This window comes from Mirounga angustirostris, unplaced genomic scaffold (assembly GCF_029215605.1).
Source record: "Mirounga angustirostris isolate CCGP_5_RB_7025 unplaced genomic scaffold, mMirAng1.0.hap1 SCAF_5, whole genome shotgun sequence".
Classification (NCBI taxonomy): Eukaryota; Metazoa; Chordata; class Mammalia; order Carnivora; family Phocidae; genus Mirounga; species Mirounga angustirostris.
Genome location: NW_026991713.1, coordinates 44,452,414 through 44,468,833, shown reverse-complemented (window position 1 = coordinate 44,468,833; position 16,420 = coordinate 44,452,414). Strand labels below are relative to the sequence as shown.

The following is a 16,420-nucleotide window of genomic DNA, read 5'->3' as shown; positions in this document are numbered from 1 at the left end:
AATTACTTCCTATATTAACATCAAGACTTTTTTTTTTAATCTTTCCAGGTATGGAGAGGCATTATTTATGAATTCCAAACTCATTAGTGGAGTTACAGAATTTCTTAATACTGAAGGTGAACTCAAAGAGGTAAATATTTTAATATATGAGTTCTAATGTTTTTCTTTTATAAATATATGAAATTATACATTCACTTTAACCATTTTTTTCCAACAGACTCATATCCATTTCTTAAAAAAAACATACGTTCATGATAAAGACTTGATTGAATTCATTATTTGCAAAATTATTTCTATTATATTAAACGTTAAATGCCTTTGGGGCTCCTGGGTGGCTCAGTAGGTTGAGCATCTGACTTTTGGTTTTGGCTCAGGTCATGATCTGAGTCTTGAGATCTCCTCTTAGTGCTCTGTGCACTCAGTTCAGAGTCTACTTGTCCCTCTCCCTCCCCCTCTGACCATGTGAGTGCTCTCTCTCTCTCTCTCAAATAAGTAAATAAAATCTAAAAAACAAACAAACAAGCATAAAATGCCTTTGAGAGATGTTTGAATATAATGATTCTCAAATCCACTCCAGATCTCTTTGATCCAATCATCTATTCCTCGGCTGATGATGTGAACCCAGCTTAGGATCCTAGAAATGACAGACCCATCCTGTCACAATGACTCAGTATTTGGGTACAAAAGATCCGGGCTGGTGTTAAGATATAGAACTTAAGTCTCCTTGCTTCGTGGTCAGGCCAATACAGGGAGTGGATCACTAGGTGTGATAATAATGCCTCATGCTATCTAGTCTGTTCAATGGAATGAATTCATATGTATGAAAGAGAATGTATCGGGCAATATATAATGAGATTAATAGTTTTTTCTCCGGTTTATTTCTCTGGAGATAATTTTTTTTTTTTGACCATTAACTCACATTTGTAAAAGAGATGGGTGTGAAATGTGGAGGGGTAAGTATGTAGGAGGGAGGAAAAAATATAGATACATTTAGATGATTCAGATGAGCTGGGCTTCAACCATCTATCACTTTTTTGTCTGCTGCTCAACTCCATTATAAATATATTTTATATATTTGGTCTTGAGAATCATGGCTTCCTCTGCTCTCACTGACAGAATGCCTGAGACTGTGACCCAGAGCTAATCATATTGAGCAGCATTTCCCCAGGAGCATCAACCCTGGCATCATCTTTAACATCTTCTAATATTGCCCAATGTTGTATGATCATCTCTCATGCACTAACTTGGATTCTTATACACGATGAGCTAAGCTAAGTCTCTGATTGCAATGATTTGAAATTCAATTTTTATCCCTGCCGTGTATTCCCAACCCTAAAGGATTTGGTTCTGAAAGCCCCAGCCCATGTTTTACTAAATTTTTTTTTAATAAAGGAAGCTAAATGAGAAGGATTTCTTTCATAGCTATATGAAACAGAATGAAAGAACAATTAAATGAATGATTGCTTCCAATTTTCTCTGTATTTAAATGAAGTACTTTTAATTTCTTGATTTTACATTCAGGAATCAGTGAGTAAAAGACTCATTTAGTCACAACCTGTGAAACCACTGAAGTGAACACAGATGTGAAAAATCGCTTCCACCCTTCCCTTCCCCTCCTCCTCCTCCCTTGTAGCTCCCTTCCTTCTCCTGTCTTCTCCCCAGTCTTCTCTGCCTTTGCCCCTTTCCTGCTGCCTCTCTCCTGTACCTGCTCCCTTTTCTTCTTCCTCAAACTCTTGTCTATCTTTCATACTTTCCTTGCTTCAGGTATACCCAGGCCCTGGGAAAAGATCTTTTAAATGGGTATTTGTTTGATTTTATCCTATGCTAACCATTTTGTCTTACTTACTTCACACATATTTTTAATATTTTTCCACTTGATTTAATTGTCATTTGAAATGTCCTTGTAATGAAAAGTGCAGTTTCAAACGTGAAACTGAACTGTGGCTTTTATTCCATTACCTACGGAGCAGCTAACTTCATAATACCATCTCTCTGTGGCATGTGCAAGGAATACAAAGCAAACTCCCATCCCACTCCACGACAGCGGTCCCCAATCGTTAAGACAATGATGAGATAATGAAAGTATGGCAAAGCCTCAGAGGGCAGTTGTCAAACTAGAAAGTCAGCACAAGTGGCCATGTCATGAAGGGATCCCCCGCCATTAATATAAAAGGGGTGAGGAAATTCCAGATTCATCCTTCTATAACCAATGATCCTCACAAGCAGAAAACCCAATGCGCTCCCTTTGGATGGGGGCATATTCTTATTTTCAAGAGTATATATAGATCAAAAGGGAATCAACATCTTTGTGAATTCTGAAAACTTATTTTGATGTTAATGATCCCCATCAGCCCATTGTTGCAGGGTCCCTTCCCCAAAACTGCAGGGACGCCTGGGTGGCTCAGTTGGTTGGGCGACTGCCTTCGGCTTGGGTCGTGGTCCTGGAGTCCCGGGATCGAGTCCCGCATCGGGCTCTCTGCTCAGCGGGGAGTCTGCTTCTCCCTCTGACCCTACCCCCTCTCATGCTCTATCTCGTTCTCTCTCTCAAATAAATAAATAAAAAGAAAAAAAAAATCTTAAAAAAAAAAAACTGCATTCTAGTACCTGAAACTGGTAATTTCCTTCTAATTACGTGGCTCTAGCCATTTGAACACTATTTCTCTATGAAACAGTGTGTTATTTCCTTAATTTTAAACTAATGGAAGTACAACCTGAGGGAGCTGCAGAGGCCCTTTGCCATCATACTAATGCCTGTTAAGCAATTCTCTCCAGCCCTTGTTTGTTTTTGTTTTTTTTTTCTTCTTGAGCCTAATCTACAACCCTGTTGTGGAGGAACATAGATCCTGTGCATCACAGACATCCCATTTACAGTTTTAATGTTGAAAATATAAACCTCATAATAGGGCAATAGCTAATTCAATTCATTTATATGGTTACTGAGAGTATATTAGGTTTTGCCATTTACTCTACAAATAATTTATTTTGTGATATTTAGGGCCTAGGGTACCCTAAAATCAGAGTTTTCTTTTTAAACCTGAAAATGTCTCCTAATGGAGAAATTAACAAACATGTCTAGAAATTTTATGCTAAGACTAGGAAGCACAAACAACTCTGACATCTTACTAAATGCTATTTTATAAAAATGTCTAAACTTGCAACATTTTCAAATGAAAGCATAAACTGGCAAAAATATTTAGGAAACACAGTAATAAAAGCTAATAACAGCAGAAAATCTACCAAAGAGCTGCAGAAATAAGCAAACTGGAATGCCAAGTCCCTTCCATCTACCCCGGGGCCTCTAAAATCAGGCAAGGGGTCAGGAAGGTGCTATGATCACACCCCCCTCCCCCCAGGACCCGTTAGATAGCTGCTGTAACCATATGTTTGACAGAAGAGCTGCAGAGGAATCTGGGCATAAAATCAATATGTGCCGACCACGGAAAGTGGGCCATATATGTTTTGACGAATAAGCTACTCCCAAGATTCATACGAGTCACCTCAGGCTCTCTGAGCTCATGAGGCAAGTATTTAGTGCACTTAAATAGTGATTTAAGAAATGAATCCCTGGGGACCTACCACTTACATTTGTTATTGATGGTTCTCTGGCAGGATAATCTGACCTACTGTCTTTGTGTCAATAACACATTCATATTCAAACCCATAGTTTGCCTTTGAGGAGGACGGAAGCGTTTTGCTTCACGTGTTCAGGCTGGCTCGCTCTCTCTCTCCTCAAGGGGCCAAGAGCATGCTGCAGAGTCAAAGTTGCCAAAGGGTCATTTATCACTATCTGGCATATTTAGTACTGCCGAGGAAAGTATGTATGTAATAAAGCAGAATATATTTTAAGAGGAGTAAATACAATTTTTTCCTGATTGACATATATTATGTAAAGAATTCCACTGTAATGTACAAATGTATATACACATGTATGCTGTAATATACCATACTTTTGTATTAAAACAATTCGAGACATAGATCATAATGTATTACTTGTTGCTTTAGGAATACAGAATGAATGAGTCCAAACGTATAAATATATATGAATTATTGGATTAATCAGTTAAAGTTTAAAAATATGATTCAATGTTTCCATTAGACTTCCTTTTAATATCTTTGTGCCTGTAACGGGCATATGTGTGTGGCACCATGCCTGGAATATTGAAGATATTCAATAAACTCCCATGTCTTCCCTTCTTCCTCTTAGTCTGTATAAATCTGGTAAAATGTCAAATCAATTTTCAGAATAGCATCAATAAATCTTTGTTATATGTTGGATATTTTACATGTTTGTTATCAAAGCATAGTGATTTTGAAGTCTTATAAAGGATATAGCTCTGAGATATAGTTATCCATTGCTAATGCTGTGGGGGGCATGGGACTTTATAGGAAAGTAGAGGAAAAACTTTGAGAAAACCCATGGGTATCATGAAATCAAAGTAACACTGTCATAAACAAACCAAGCTACCAATGAGCCAATTTCTAGATTAACTCAGAAAAGTATTAAAGAGTCCATTTTAAATGCCCCTCCCCCCATACTCCCTGCTCCTGAGTCAATCTGGATGCACTACATTTCCCTCCTGGCATATCCTCCATGTGGCACCCACCATGTGATGAATCACACCCACACTAATTACACCACTAATGTTTCTGTGTTGCAAGTGGATTTTTCACATTTGCCTATTAGCATTGCGATTGTTGGTTGGTTGCCAGTTTCTTAAGACATATCAGTCAGAAAGAAAAACTGCTACTATTTAATCTTGAAATAAAGTCCCTGAGCAATCCCAGAATATGTGAGCTCTCTAGAGAAAATCTTATATCCAGAAAAATAATAGCAAAGCATTTTAAAATTGTAACTTATTTTAATTAAGTGCTCAAAGTATCTAGCTAAATGAGTCCACACTTAGCTTTCCTTCATTCTTTCTAAGTTGAGTCACCCGGGCAATTGAAATGTCATTAATCATCCAGTTTTCATAGCATCATTACTTTCTTCCCACCACCCAATAACTGGTAATCCCTTCCTACCAAAGATAAGAGTCAAGCCCTTATGCTACTTATTTGGAGAAGAAGAAGAGTTGGATCTCTACCAACAAAGAGGGAACTTTAATCCTTATCTTCAGTTTTTAAGGCTATTTGTACATTGGATATGCTTTGCAATTAGAACTAGCCTTGGCCACAGTCCCCTCAACCTATTACGAAAAGATAAATACATCTATTTTAATATTTACTTATGAAACAAGAAGCTGAATTTGGAGCTCTTGAAACTGTAATGTCTACTCTTTTTTCCTTCTGGTTCCAAAAGAAACTACATCGCACCTAATGGACGCAATTTGTTGTATTGTATTTCGTTAGTGAGCTTGCTTCCCATATTAAATATGCCTTCTGCAGTGACTGTGGCACTTTGTTTTACATATAGTCTTGTTTATATATGTTCGACAGGAGTTTGAGACATGCATATTTACCCTTCAAAAATGTTTTTTTCCAGCTGAAGAACTTCATGAAGACCTACAATGGAGTAGCTGCTGCCTCTTTCTTGAGAGCCGTGGAAACCGTCGAAGCCAACGTGCGCTGGAAAATGCTTTATCAAGATGAGCTTTTCCAATGGTTAGGAAAAGCTCTGAGACACTAAAATCTCTCTTATGAACAATTCAACTCCAAATTTTGGGAGAAGACCTGCTTTCTATGGAATGAGGAAAATGTGCTATGTGAAAAATGGCCAGATTTTCAGCGTTAACGTGTGGGAGGAAATTTCTTTTTTTTAAATTTTTGGTTTTGGGGGACTTTTTGTTTGTTTCATTCATTCTGTTTTGTTTCTCTACTGGGTGTTCTTCTCTAAAGAAACTCTTGCAAGTGAAACTAGCCATGATGGCTTCAGCTGTACATTCCTTGCTGTACAGGACCAAATATGATAGTGATGCATGTTGATGTTGCAGTCAGTTTGGAAAAACATATTCAGAATATTTTCTGCATGGTTGTGTGGTCCTGCCTGTGTTCAGCATGCTTATTTAAACTGTCTGACGTCATATGTGAATGTATGTTACATCCAGGATGGGCATTACACAAAAGCACAAAGATTATCTATGACAATCAGTGTTGCAATGAAAGAAGAACTAAAAAAGAATTCTGTTCTTGGTCCTGGGCAATGTGGGAGGTGAAATAGCCCTTTAAGTGATCATTATCCCTTCTTTCAGCACTTGGATTGTCTTGCAATGATGACTGTGTTGCTAACTCATTTTCTTCGAGTTAAAGCTGTGTATATGTTTAAAAAGTCATATAGATGGTGTATACATATGTATATGTACAGAGGGAAGCCCTATATGTATATAGTATGTTGTACACTGCACTTCTGCAAAGAATCTCTTCTGATCAAAGAAACTTTATCTCTTTTTATAAACTTATGCAAACTTTGAAAAGGCTGAAAAGAATTTATCTTAACACTCTCCTTTCTGATGATTTCCTGACGAAATTTCTCAACTGTTATAGATTTTTTTCATCTATTTCCTGAACAATGGTCTATTCTACTACATGAAAATGAGTTCAAACAAAATTTATGTATAAACACTCTTCTGATTCTCCAAAGTGGCAGCCACGTATCCGAAATATAGATTCTGTCATCATTCTGGTCAAACTTCCTGTTGCATAAAACAATTGTGCACATTTAATAATTATCAGTGCTGAGAAAACGTTTCTTTTCCATCTTATTTGTTTTTCCATCTCATGTTGGGTGGTCCAGAGGGTTAAAAACTCTGTGTGTGTGTGTGTGTGTGTGTTGGTCTTTGTGTCTGTGTCAGTCTAATCCTCCATTAAGTGACCGGGCCTCAAGTAGCTCAGATACCATGTAATGACCTTGGATCCCCGCTGCGCCATCTGTTTAGAGGAAAGTTACTTTCCTTGAGCAAAGCTTTTCCTTTGGCATTGACAGCTCTCTTCTACCTAAGAATTTTAAATAGCCCTTGTCATGGCTGTCTGTTATGTAACACAAGTGCTTTTAAATGGTATTCTCACCCAGTAGGCCAGCTCTCCAAACATTGTTTAGATTATCCAAAAATGAACTTATTTTAAGTTTGCCATTATAAAATACCAACACAATCACTGGACCCAAGGCAAAAGTTTGTGGACAACTTTCTACTGTCCTGAGGTTTTCCACTCCTCCAAATCTTCTTGCAAATTATTGAGAGAAATATATTCTAATAGTCACTGAACATTGGGGGGAAAAATAGGTATTTTAGAAGCCAGAGCCATAGATTTATTTTGAGTCTGTAGTAAAAAGGAGCAATTTCCCAATCGATTGAACAGGTGTCACCCACAATTGAATTTTATCTTTTTAGAAATTAATAACTATTACTCATACCTAACATTTTCAGCACTTCTTTCAAGTAAAACAGATGAATTTTAAGGACACTGTGTGGTATTAGTAAGACCTAGTAATACTTAGTATAAAATCTAAAAGGCATTCTGATCAGAAGTCATGAAATTTTACTAGTACTTATCACATATATAAAATCCTTAAGGGACAAGTTCTGAGACATCACAGTAATAAATACCACACTGCTGTGCAGGTCCAAAACATGTACAATATCACTCTTGGATTCATGGAATAGAGGTAAATAGATTAAGAAATTAGAGATGGATGTCGTATTTTGTGTCATGAATTACTAAAAATTCTTCGTAGTTGTGACGTTCTTTTTGAGTGAAATCACCATTTCCAGATTTGAGTTAGAAAGGCTTTTAGAGTTCTTCTTTCCTCCCCGCTGTTAATAATCTTAATCCTCTTTCAGTATTTTAGTGGCCTTGAACAACTGGTTTAGCTACGATGTCAAATCCTATATGTGTAATTATGTGCAACGTTCTATACCTCATAGAATATCTGTTCAACAGTATAGTGGTATCAATGGCATTGAGATGGAATTTCGGTTCTACGTATTTTTCAATAATTTATCCTTTCCAATGTTGAAGATTATATCAGGCTTTAACATTTTTTAGTTGTTTAAATAAGTAATATTTTCCAAATAATAAAATGACCAATGAGATCTCTTGGAATATTCTGTAAAATGTAGTTATAAAATTCTATTTTCTACATAGACTTTTTATCTTTTTTCTCTTCTTTGTATGTTTTACAAGTCCTATATATGCATGAAATGACAAATTGTTGAAAGCATTCAATATCTAGGCTTAAATCTTTACTCTGTCAATATATGTTCAACACAAAACTTGGTTTCAGTTAGACAGAACTAAATTGTTTACCATACCGAATATTAAATATCACCAGGTAACTTATAAATAAAAAGTTTTTCCCATTTTCACACATTTTTCCTTAAACTTTTCTTAAAATCTTTAAGTTTTTAAAAAATAGATGAGCACGAGCTCTAAGGTTAATTTCTCCAATGTGAGGTTGATTCCTGAGTTTCAATAACCCAGATTTTAATTGGCGCTTTAGCTGATTTTGGTTTATATTATTTCTAAGATACTTCCTATCATAAGGCTGAGATTTTTGTGACAGTGCTATTTACAAACATAACTGTAATATCTTACAAGGTTATTAAGATTATAATGTACTTATAAATTGCATTCCATTTGCAAAGAGCTTTTATACATGCTGTTTTATTGGGCTCCTTTCAAAAACATAATAAATTATATTAGCCCTGATGGTCCGATGAGAAAACTGAGGCTCAGAGTAGCAACATGAACCATTGAAAATTACATAGTTGTTATTTGGAGAACAGGCACAGTAACCTTAGACTTTGAATAAAACCTTCCTACAATGAAATCAGACGTTTTTGAAATGCCTCTATCCATTGCACGAGTTGGAGGTCTTCCAAATACCAGAAGCAGCGTCAAAATACATGATGAAATAGGTCTACACTAATTATATTATTTTTTAAAGTCTGTGTTTCTGATTGGCATGATGTCAAACAACTGGATGAAATGTTCATCAGCAATTCACTTCAGTCAGTATAAGCAGCCCAATATTGTGACAAAAAATATAGTTCATTGATTATAGTTTCCTTTTTTGATCTTTTGGTGAACACTGTTTAAATAGGACTTTAACATGGTGATAATTTGCTTTATTTTTATACACATTTCTCTGGTAAACTCTATCTGTAGTAACAGATGGTCAGGCCACAGATAAAATGGTTTCCATCTAAATCAGTGAAAATAATATTCAGTAAAATGTTATGCAGACTAAATTGTGAAAAAGCAATGTTTATGCAGCTGCAGCATAGGAATTCCTGAAGAAGTTTACAATGATATATTTGATTAAAATCTACTGGCTGTTAAAATTTTAAGGGATTTTTTTTTTCTAAGAAATTGAAGACCTAAAATAGCTCAATTATTCTCAGGATGACCTGAGGTAACCACATATACCTCTTAAAGACATAGTACAAGTGTATATAATGAGAAATTAAGATTCCTACACTTTTTTCTTCCTTTACCAGAGATCATAGCTGGATCATTTGACACTGCTAATTATATGGGGTAACATTCAATTTAATTAGACAAATATTTATAGAGCACATTTTATTTCACAAAGCACTCTGTGAAGGGAAAGGAAGGAAGAGCAGAAAAAGGCCTGGATGAATTCACATCACAATAAATGCAACAAACATAAATCATGAGCCAATCAGAGTGAGGGCAACAAGAAAAATAATTACATGCTACAGAAGAGAAACTAAATTTTTAGGTATAGATAATATTTTGCAATTATTTTTGTACACTAGTTTTCAAAACGTTTATGGTACTTGAGGATAATTCTCAATGTTTGGTTTCACAGCACTTAATTATGTTTTACAGAAATGTGTAACATTTAGAAAGTATAATAAAACCACATGGTTTAAACTTTATAATTGGAATATAAACTGGGATAGAATTTAAGAAAAGCTATTTGAGCAATTTAATAATATCAGTAAGTTGCAGGAAGAATGTTTAACCTACTTACGTAAAAGTAGTTCAAGTTTTCTAAAATAGGTTTAGCATACTATTTGTATATTTACAATGTGTTAATTTTAAGTTAATCATATATTCTTTAAAGCAGATTCAACAATTCTTAGCCTCGGCAATAATGTCTTTGCTCGAATTAGTATATGTGAACTTTGAGTACAAAAATGTTCTTATAAAATATTCTAAAATTTCAAATTTTAGTTATATAAGAGTAACCCTGAGTTCAATTGCTTTGAATTAATAAGGAATTTTTTTATTAAAATATTTTGTTTAATGTGGTTTCTATTCAGGAAAACTCTAACAAAAGGGAATTCTAGTAGCTTTTATTCTCAATTTTATTTTATGAAATTTTATTTCAAAGTTTAGAAAAGTTTTTAAAGAGTCTTAAGTATTAAAAATAAGCAGTTGGTGAAAAATATATGTTCCAGTTTTAAGTATACTGCTTATGTATAAGTATATGCATTATATTTTTAAAATAACTTTTTCACAAATGCTCATATTAGTAGTATGATTTTATTCAGATTTTGAACACATAGCACATTAAGGGACTTTATTTTGAATATTCAGTACTTTAAGGATAGTACACTGAAGATGTCTATCTTTTGTACATTCCCAGTTCATGTACTAATGCACTAAGAAAAAAGAAAAATAATGACGAATCCTTCATTTTTATCTGAATTAATTTTTTATGTGCTGTATTAATGTTAAATGAGGTCAAATACAGGAAAAGAATGAACATTTGAGTGTGTACTAAATGCCAGGCACTTTATAGACATCATCTCACTTTATAACTAAAACGCCATCAGTTCCAATTTACCAATGGGGAGACTGAGGTTAAGGGCTGGGATCAGTTTACATGACTGGTGATAGGTATTAGCTGGAATTCAAAACCCTGCAAACCAAGCCTTATGTGGTTCAAGTCAGTCGTTAATCTGCCTCCTATATGCATGGAAGCATAATGATTATCCATACAAATCAGTCTCTATAGAGGATTCGAATACTTAGCTTATTTTTTCATTGTCACTGACTCATTTAAGAAAAAATGTTAATTAGTGCATTCTGGTTTGACACTCGTTTCTTAACAGTTACTTCATATGACCTATGACCGTTTTCATCAAAATGTTTTACATTAGTGTGTTGTGTAGTGGGTTTTAAGCTACAACAGATAATTAACAGATACTCTAGACAATCAGCCTTGAAGAACAAGGAAAAAGAGAGGATGGGTTGCAAAGCTCTTCACCAGTGGACCAAAAGATCAGGTTAAACCTCTGTCCTACATGCAGAGGAGATCTATTAGTCTAGCCAGAACTTTCCTTTCGCTTAGCAATGAGGCCAGAGAACTATTCCTTTCAGCTTGGAACTGTATAGATGGACTGCAGCTGCTGAACTTACTCGAAGTTACATTTTTCCATTGGCCTGCTGTGCGTAGTAGATTCAGTGTAAGATAACTGCTTTGACCTAGCTTGGCACAGGTCAACTTACTTCTAATCACACACATTTTTATTATGTCATGTAAGTAAATGAGAGAGTGAAATGTTTTATAGCAAATATTACCGTAAGGAACATCTGCCTTGAATGTGCAGTGCATTTATCTTCCAAGTTAATCATTCAGTCGCTATCCTTTTAACCCCTACTAGGTTTGCAATACTGTGCTTGCTCTTAGACACTATCCCGTTCCCACCTTCATATAAAGTAGGATCTACTGAGTGAGAACATTCGCTCTTAATTTTGTGTTATTCAATTTTATTTAAAATGGGTTTCTTATCTGTCGCTTCTCAAGTACGAAACATTTTTCAAGTGAATTTCTCCTCAAATGTTGTTTCTACCTTTTAAACTATGGTATAATAGTAATCTCACATTACCTTTTTAAATGCTCCCTGTACATTGTCACATATGAATATACTTGCCATTTCCTTTGCTATATTTTAGTCCCTTTATGTTTTGATAGTCATTGAAAACAAATTCAGACTATAAAATAAAACACATTAGTTCTATGAAGCTTATGCACTGTCCAGTTACTCGGAGCAAGATGAGACATTCTGCCCTTGAGCTTTCAAAAGTGGCTTTCTGGATACCACTGAATTCATCATAATCTTTTAAAATATTATGTGGACTATTTCTAATGAACCTGAATTAATTCAGCAATAAAGTTTATTTTCCTAAAGCCATTTCCCAAATGGACAGACTTATTTAAAATATGCCAAATGGAAGTACTTTTTTCTTTTTAATATTTTATGATTTAGAAACAAAACAGTAACTATTCTTTTAGTAAATACAAGTTACTAAAGCATTTACCAAATAAATAACTTTGTGTTAGTTTAGCAGATAAGTGTTTTCTATGGTATGCCTTTAAAATTATTCAGTAAAAATTGAATCAGTATGTATTCAACATGAAATTTTTGTTCCATTACAACAAAACACTAACAAAGTGGATTTTTCTAAATGAGAAAATTTGTCTTCTGTATTTAAAGCAGAACAAATTTGAATTTTGCCTCTGACAGTAAAATTTTGTACTGTAATGTGTAATTCATCACTGTCTTAATTTTCTGACATGTGCAGATAAGGTCAAGATAAATACCTTCTGCTTTTTCATTCTTCTGTTTTCACTTGAGAACCCATTTTTAAAATTCTGAGTATACACACTGTAGAGGTCCATGAAAGGAGAAAAAAATTCACTAGCTTTTCTCACATGGGCTTTTCCAAAACTGTACACATACTGAAGCTAGAATAAAGAAGTATGTATTTATGCAACATTGTAAAAAGAAAAAAGATACTGAGGTAGTCTTTTTTCCAATTATATGCCCTTAGAATAAATTAAATGATCTGCACTTTGGTAAAAGTGATTTCACCTGCAATGCATTTCAGATTGCTTTTTAATAGGTTTTCCACATTGGACAGACTGTCAAGATCCCTGAATTTCAAGAACAGTCTTCAGTAACAACAGGACTATAAAATATATATAATCAGGACTCATAAGTGGTACTCAAATTTTTCAATGTCTCAGGGTTTTTCTCTTTCTAAGGGTTGTTCAGAGGACATTAAATTTGGCTCTGTATAGCCACCTATATGAGATTTTAACCTTGATACTTTGTACCGCCATAGGAGATCCTCCTCTGTCATGAGCATGAAAATAAGAAGTGGAAACCTTTTTTTTTTTTTTTAGAAATGGAAGTCCTTTAAAGCCAGAATCAAGGCTATTCCTATTTGTATTATAGCCAGTGTCTACATGTGTATGTACTGGAGAAATATAGATTTATATATTTATTTCACATAGATAGAGATATATGGTATCTCTCCAAATCTATATCATCTATATATACACATATAGTCTATTTATTTCTGTACTGAAATGAAAATTGTGCTGTGAAATAATAACAGAAATCAAAAAATGGTTATTGTAAAATATCAATTGGGGGAGTTGTGCATGGGTACCATTTTTACCTGAAGAGCCTGTCAAATGGATCATTAAGTTATAGAAGCATGATTGCAGGAATTTTCTCTAAGAATCATGCAGGAACTTACCAAGAAGCAGTTCTGATGAGATCAGGCACTTTCAGGGTGGTATGACTGTAGACACACACACACACACAAAAGCCATTCTGCCTGGCCCCCAACCCTAGAGATTCTATCTCAGTAGGTGATGGGTGGGATGTAGTCATCTGCATTTTGAACAAGACTGTAGGTGATTCCAGTGGAGGCAATCCATCTAGACCATGGTTTAGGGAACATTGGCAAGGCTCAGTAATTCTCTGCCTAACTTGATATTAGATTCCCCTAGATAGCATTTAAACCATACTGATGTCTGAGCAGTACTTCGATCCAATGAAAAAGAATCTCTGGCATAGGGCTTCCGCATCAGCATTTTTAAAAGACCCCCAATGATTCTAATACACAGTCATGGTTAAGAACCTTGGGGCAGCAGATACCAAATTGAACAATAAGTCCCTTAAGGAATGTTACCCAGGTACCTATTTTTAGAAATCTAAGACATTCTTATTATGGTTTGACTTTCTTCACTAAATACAGAAACAAAAGCTGTATTGTCAATTAGCTGAGTAGTGAGAAGCAAATAAGCTTGAACGACGGCTCGCCCTGCTGTATACCAGGTCACTGGTGCTGTGTGGGAAGCCGAGTGGTCCCAGGCCATCCGCGTAGATGCCTCTTTTTCCGTGTTCTGACACTGACATTCTCCTGTCACCCGCTTTCTCTTACATCCTTTTCTCTATAGTCTTAATGAGTATGACTATATCCACATCTACTATCAGCAATAACAATTTTTCAACTTTTATTTTGCTTTGAAATAAAGGGAAGGCCCGTTGGCAGGGTGTTCCATCAAATGACTGCACCTTTGCCCTTCTGAACAGAACAATTGTTTTCTGTGCCTCATCTGGCAAGTGCCTGAAATTGGAGCTCAAGCCTGACACATGGGATAAAATGGTCACATCAGGGAAATAAACTTACCATAAACTATTATTATAAATGGTTATCATCTGAAATATTCTTTTTTCTAGTTCTTTTCCAGTTTCTTTTACTCTCACTTCTGTCTCTCTCTCTCTCATTGTGACCTGCCCGCTGAGCACTGAGCCTTCTTCAGCAAGAGACACTATATTTTTCACTTGACATTGCAAAAAGAATAGTGAAAGTTTTGAGCTGTTAGCATATCTGTGTGCATAATAGAAAGTGACATGTGTTCCTGGGATTGTCAAACAAGGCCCAAAGGGCATCTGGGCACATTGAAACGGCCTGGTTGTACTCTTGACTCTTTGTGCTCATTCGTCAATTCTTTAGTTCTTGGCCTCCCTTGGGTTGTTAAATTTTGCTTTCCTTTCTTAAAATCTCTGGCTAATTAGAGATTTCAGAATACAAACGAATTCATTTTTTCACTGGAAAAGGAACTAGAAACATTACCACTTCTGGAACATTTTAGCAAACTAGTAGAGTGTGAATTATTTAATTGGAGAACTCTTGAACCATATCTAACCAAAAAAGCACCCTAATCCCCTCTATCCCTACTTCTGCTATTTTTTTCTTCTCCGTCTTTTACCCTATATGTAATTTGTCTTGATATGATTTAACAGTGAGCCAGTTTGCATGCAGAAAGGAAATTTTGCTGTAGAGTAAGACCTTCCAAATTAGTAGCTTCTTATTAAGTTAGCAAAATTTGTACAATGACTAACTTCACTGAGACATTTTTTGACAAATTCAGGTCTACCCAAGAATTTCAACAACTGGCTGCCAGGTAGAGTAAAGGAGGGAACTGCTTAATGAGCAAAGATCTGTGTAGAAGTCCTAAAGCTAAAATCTTAATAGGAATGGCTTCAAGCTAACATTACTAGGTAGACATACACCAAAATTTAGCGCAAAAATGGAATGGGAAAGTAGGCTTGCCATATTTAAAATGGCAGTGGACTTCAGCACACAAAGATATTGCAAAGATGTAACGTGTGTCTAGAGGACTACAGACAGTTTAAGTATAACACCCATATACTATATAAGTAAGTTGTTCTGTGCGTGGATGACCTCAACATTTTTCAGTGATATTTGAGTGAAAGTAATTGAGATAAATGAAATGTTTCATGTAATAACACAAATTAGATGTTTCATGTGTGTATGTGTGTGTGTTTGTGTGTATGTGTGTGTGTGTTGTGATGGAGGGGGAATGGAGGAGAGTTAAGAGCAGAGGAAGAAACCTTAAACCAGGCACACTTCCACATGGAAAAAAAATGAAATTACAGTCCCACATTACACATTAAAATAATTTTCCAATCTTTTAGACTCAATTTATTCAATTTGTAGTTTGAAAATTCTCATCTTGTTGCATATGAAAAACAATACCTGGTGATTTAGAAGACAGATTTAGACTGAAATGTGATATTATTAGTTTTGGTTCAATAGAAAGTGACATGAGTTTCTAGAACTGTCAAGTAGGATTCTAGATACATAGAAACTGGCAAAAAGAAATGCCAAAACCTAACTTTGGATAAGTAAAACAGGAAAAAAATCACGTTGTCTTTTCTGGTTAGTAACAAAACATAGGAACTCCATGGTTAGATATGTAGATGAGTATCTGCTTGTTTTGTCACAAATTCATTTTAAAATAAGGTTCCCCCTGTGTTAAGTTTCTAGTCATTCTTTTAACTTGAACAACTTGAGTGATGGCAAATGCTTTGTTTGAATTTTCTGTGTAAAAATTTCATTTGCTTTGACTACAGATATTTATCTTATTATAATATTCATCATCACTTAAGAGGTTTGATTTTGTAATACAGACCTTGTACAGATTGGCCAAATTGCAAGAGTCAAGCAAAATATCACATGCCATGCCCTAGGTACTATATACTTCTAGGAATGCCAAAATTTGAAGTTTCCTTAAAAGGATCAACTTGTTCCACATAGCTCTAGATAATTAATGGTCCAACGTTTGAATACTGCTAAGCCACATCTCAATTAAATATTGACTGTTTTTTGGACTCAAACCAAGAAA

General features: G+C 35.1%; 1 protein-coding gene across 1 annotated transcript in view; it reads left to right on the top strand.

The window, feature by feature from the left end:
- Nucleotides 1-8,281, top strand: part of TRHDE (thyrotropin releasing hormone degrading enzyme) — a 364,327-nt gene extending 356,046 nt beyond the window's left edge. Inside the window, exons 18-19 of the mRNA XM_045872950.2 lie at nucleotides 49-130; nucleotides 5,483-8,281. Of these exons, the coding sequence (XP_045728906.1) occupies nucleotides 49-130; nucleotides 5,483-5,626 (226 nt within the window). The 3' untranslated portion in view covers nucleotides 5,627-8,281. The remainder of the gene's footprint in view (nucleotides 1-48; nucleotides 131-5,482) is intronic.
- Nucleotides 8,282-16,420: the final 8,139 nt, after the last annotated feature.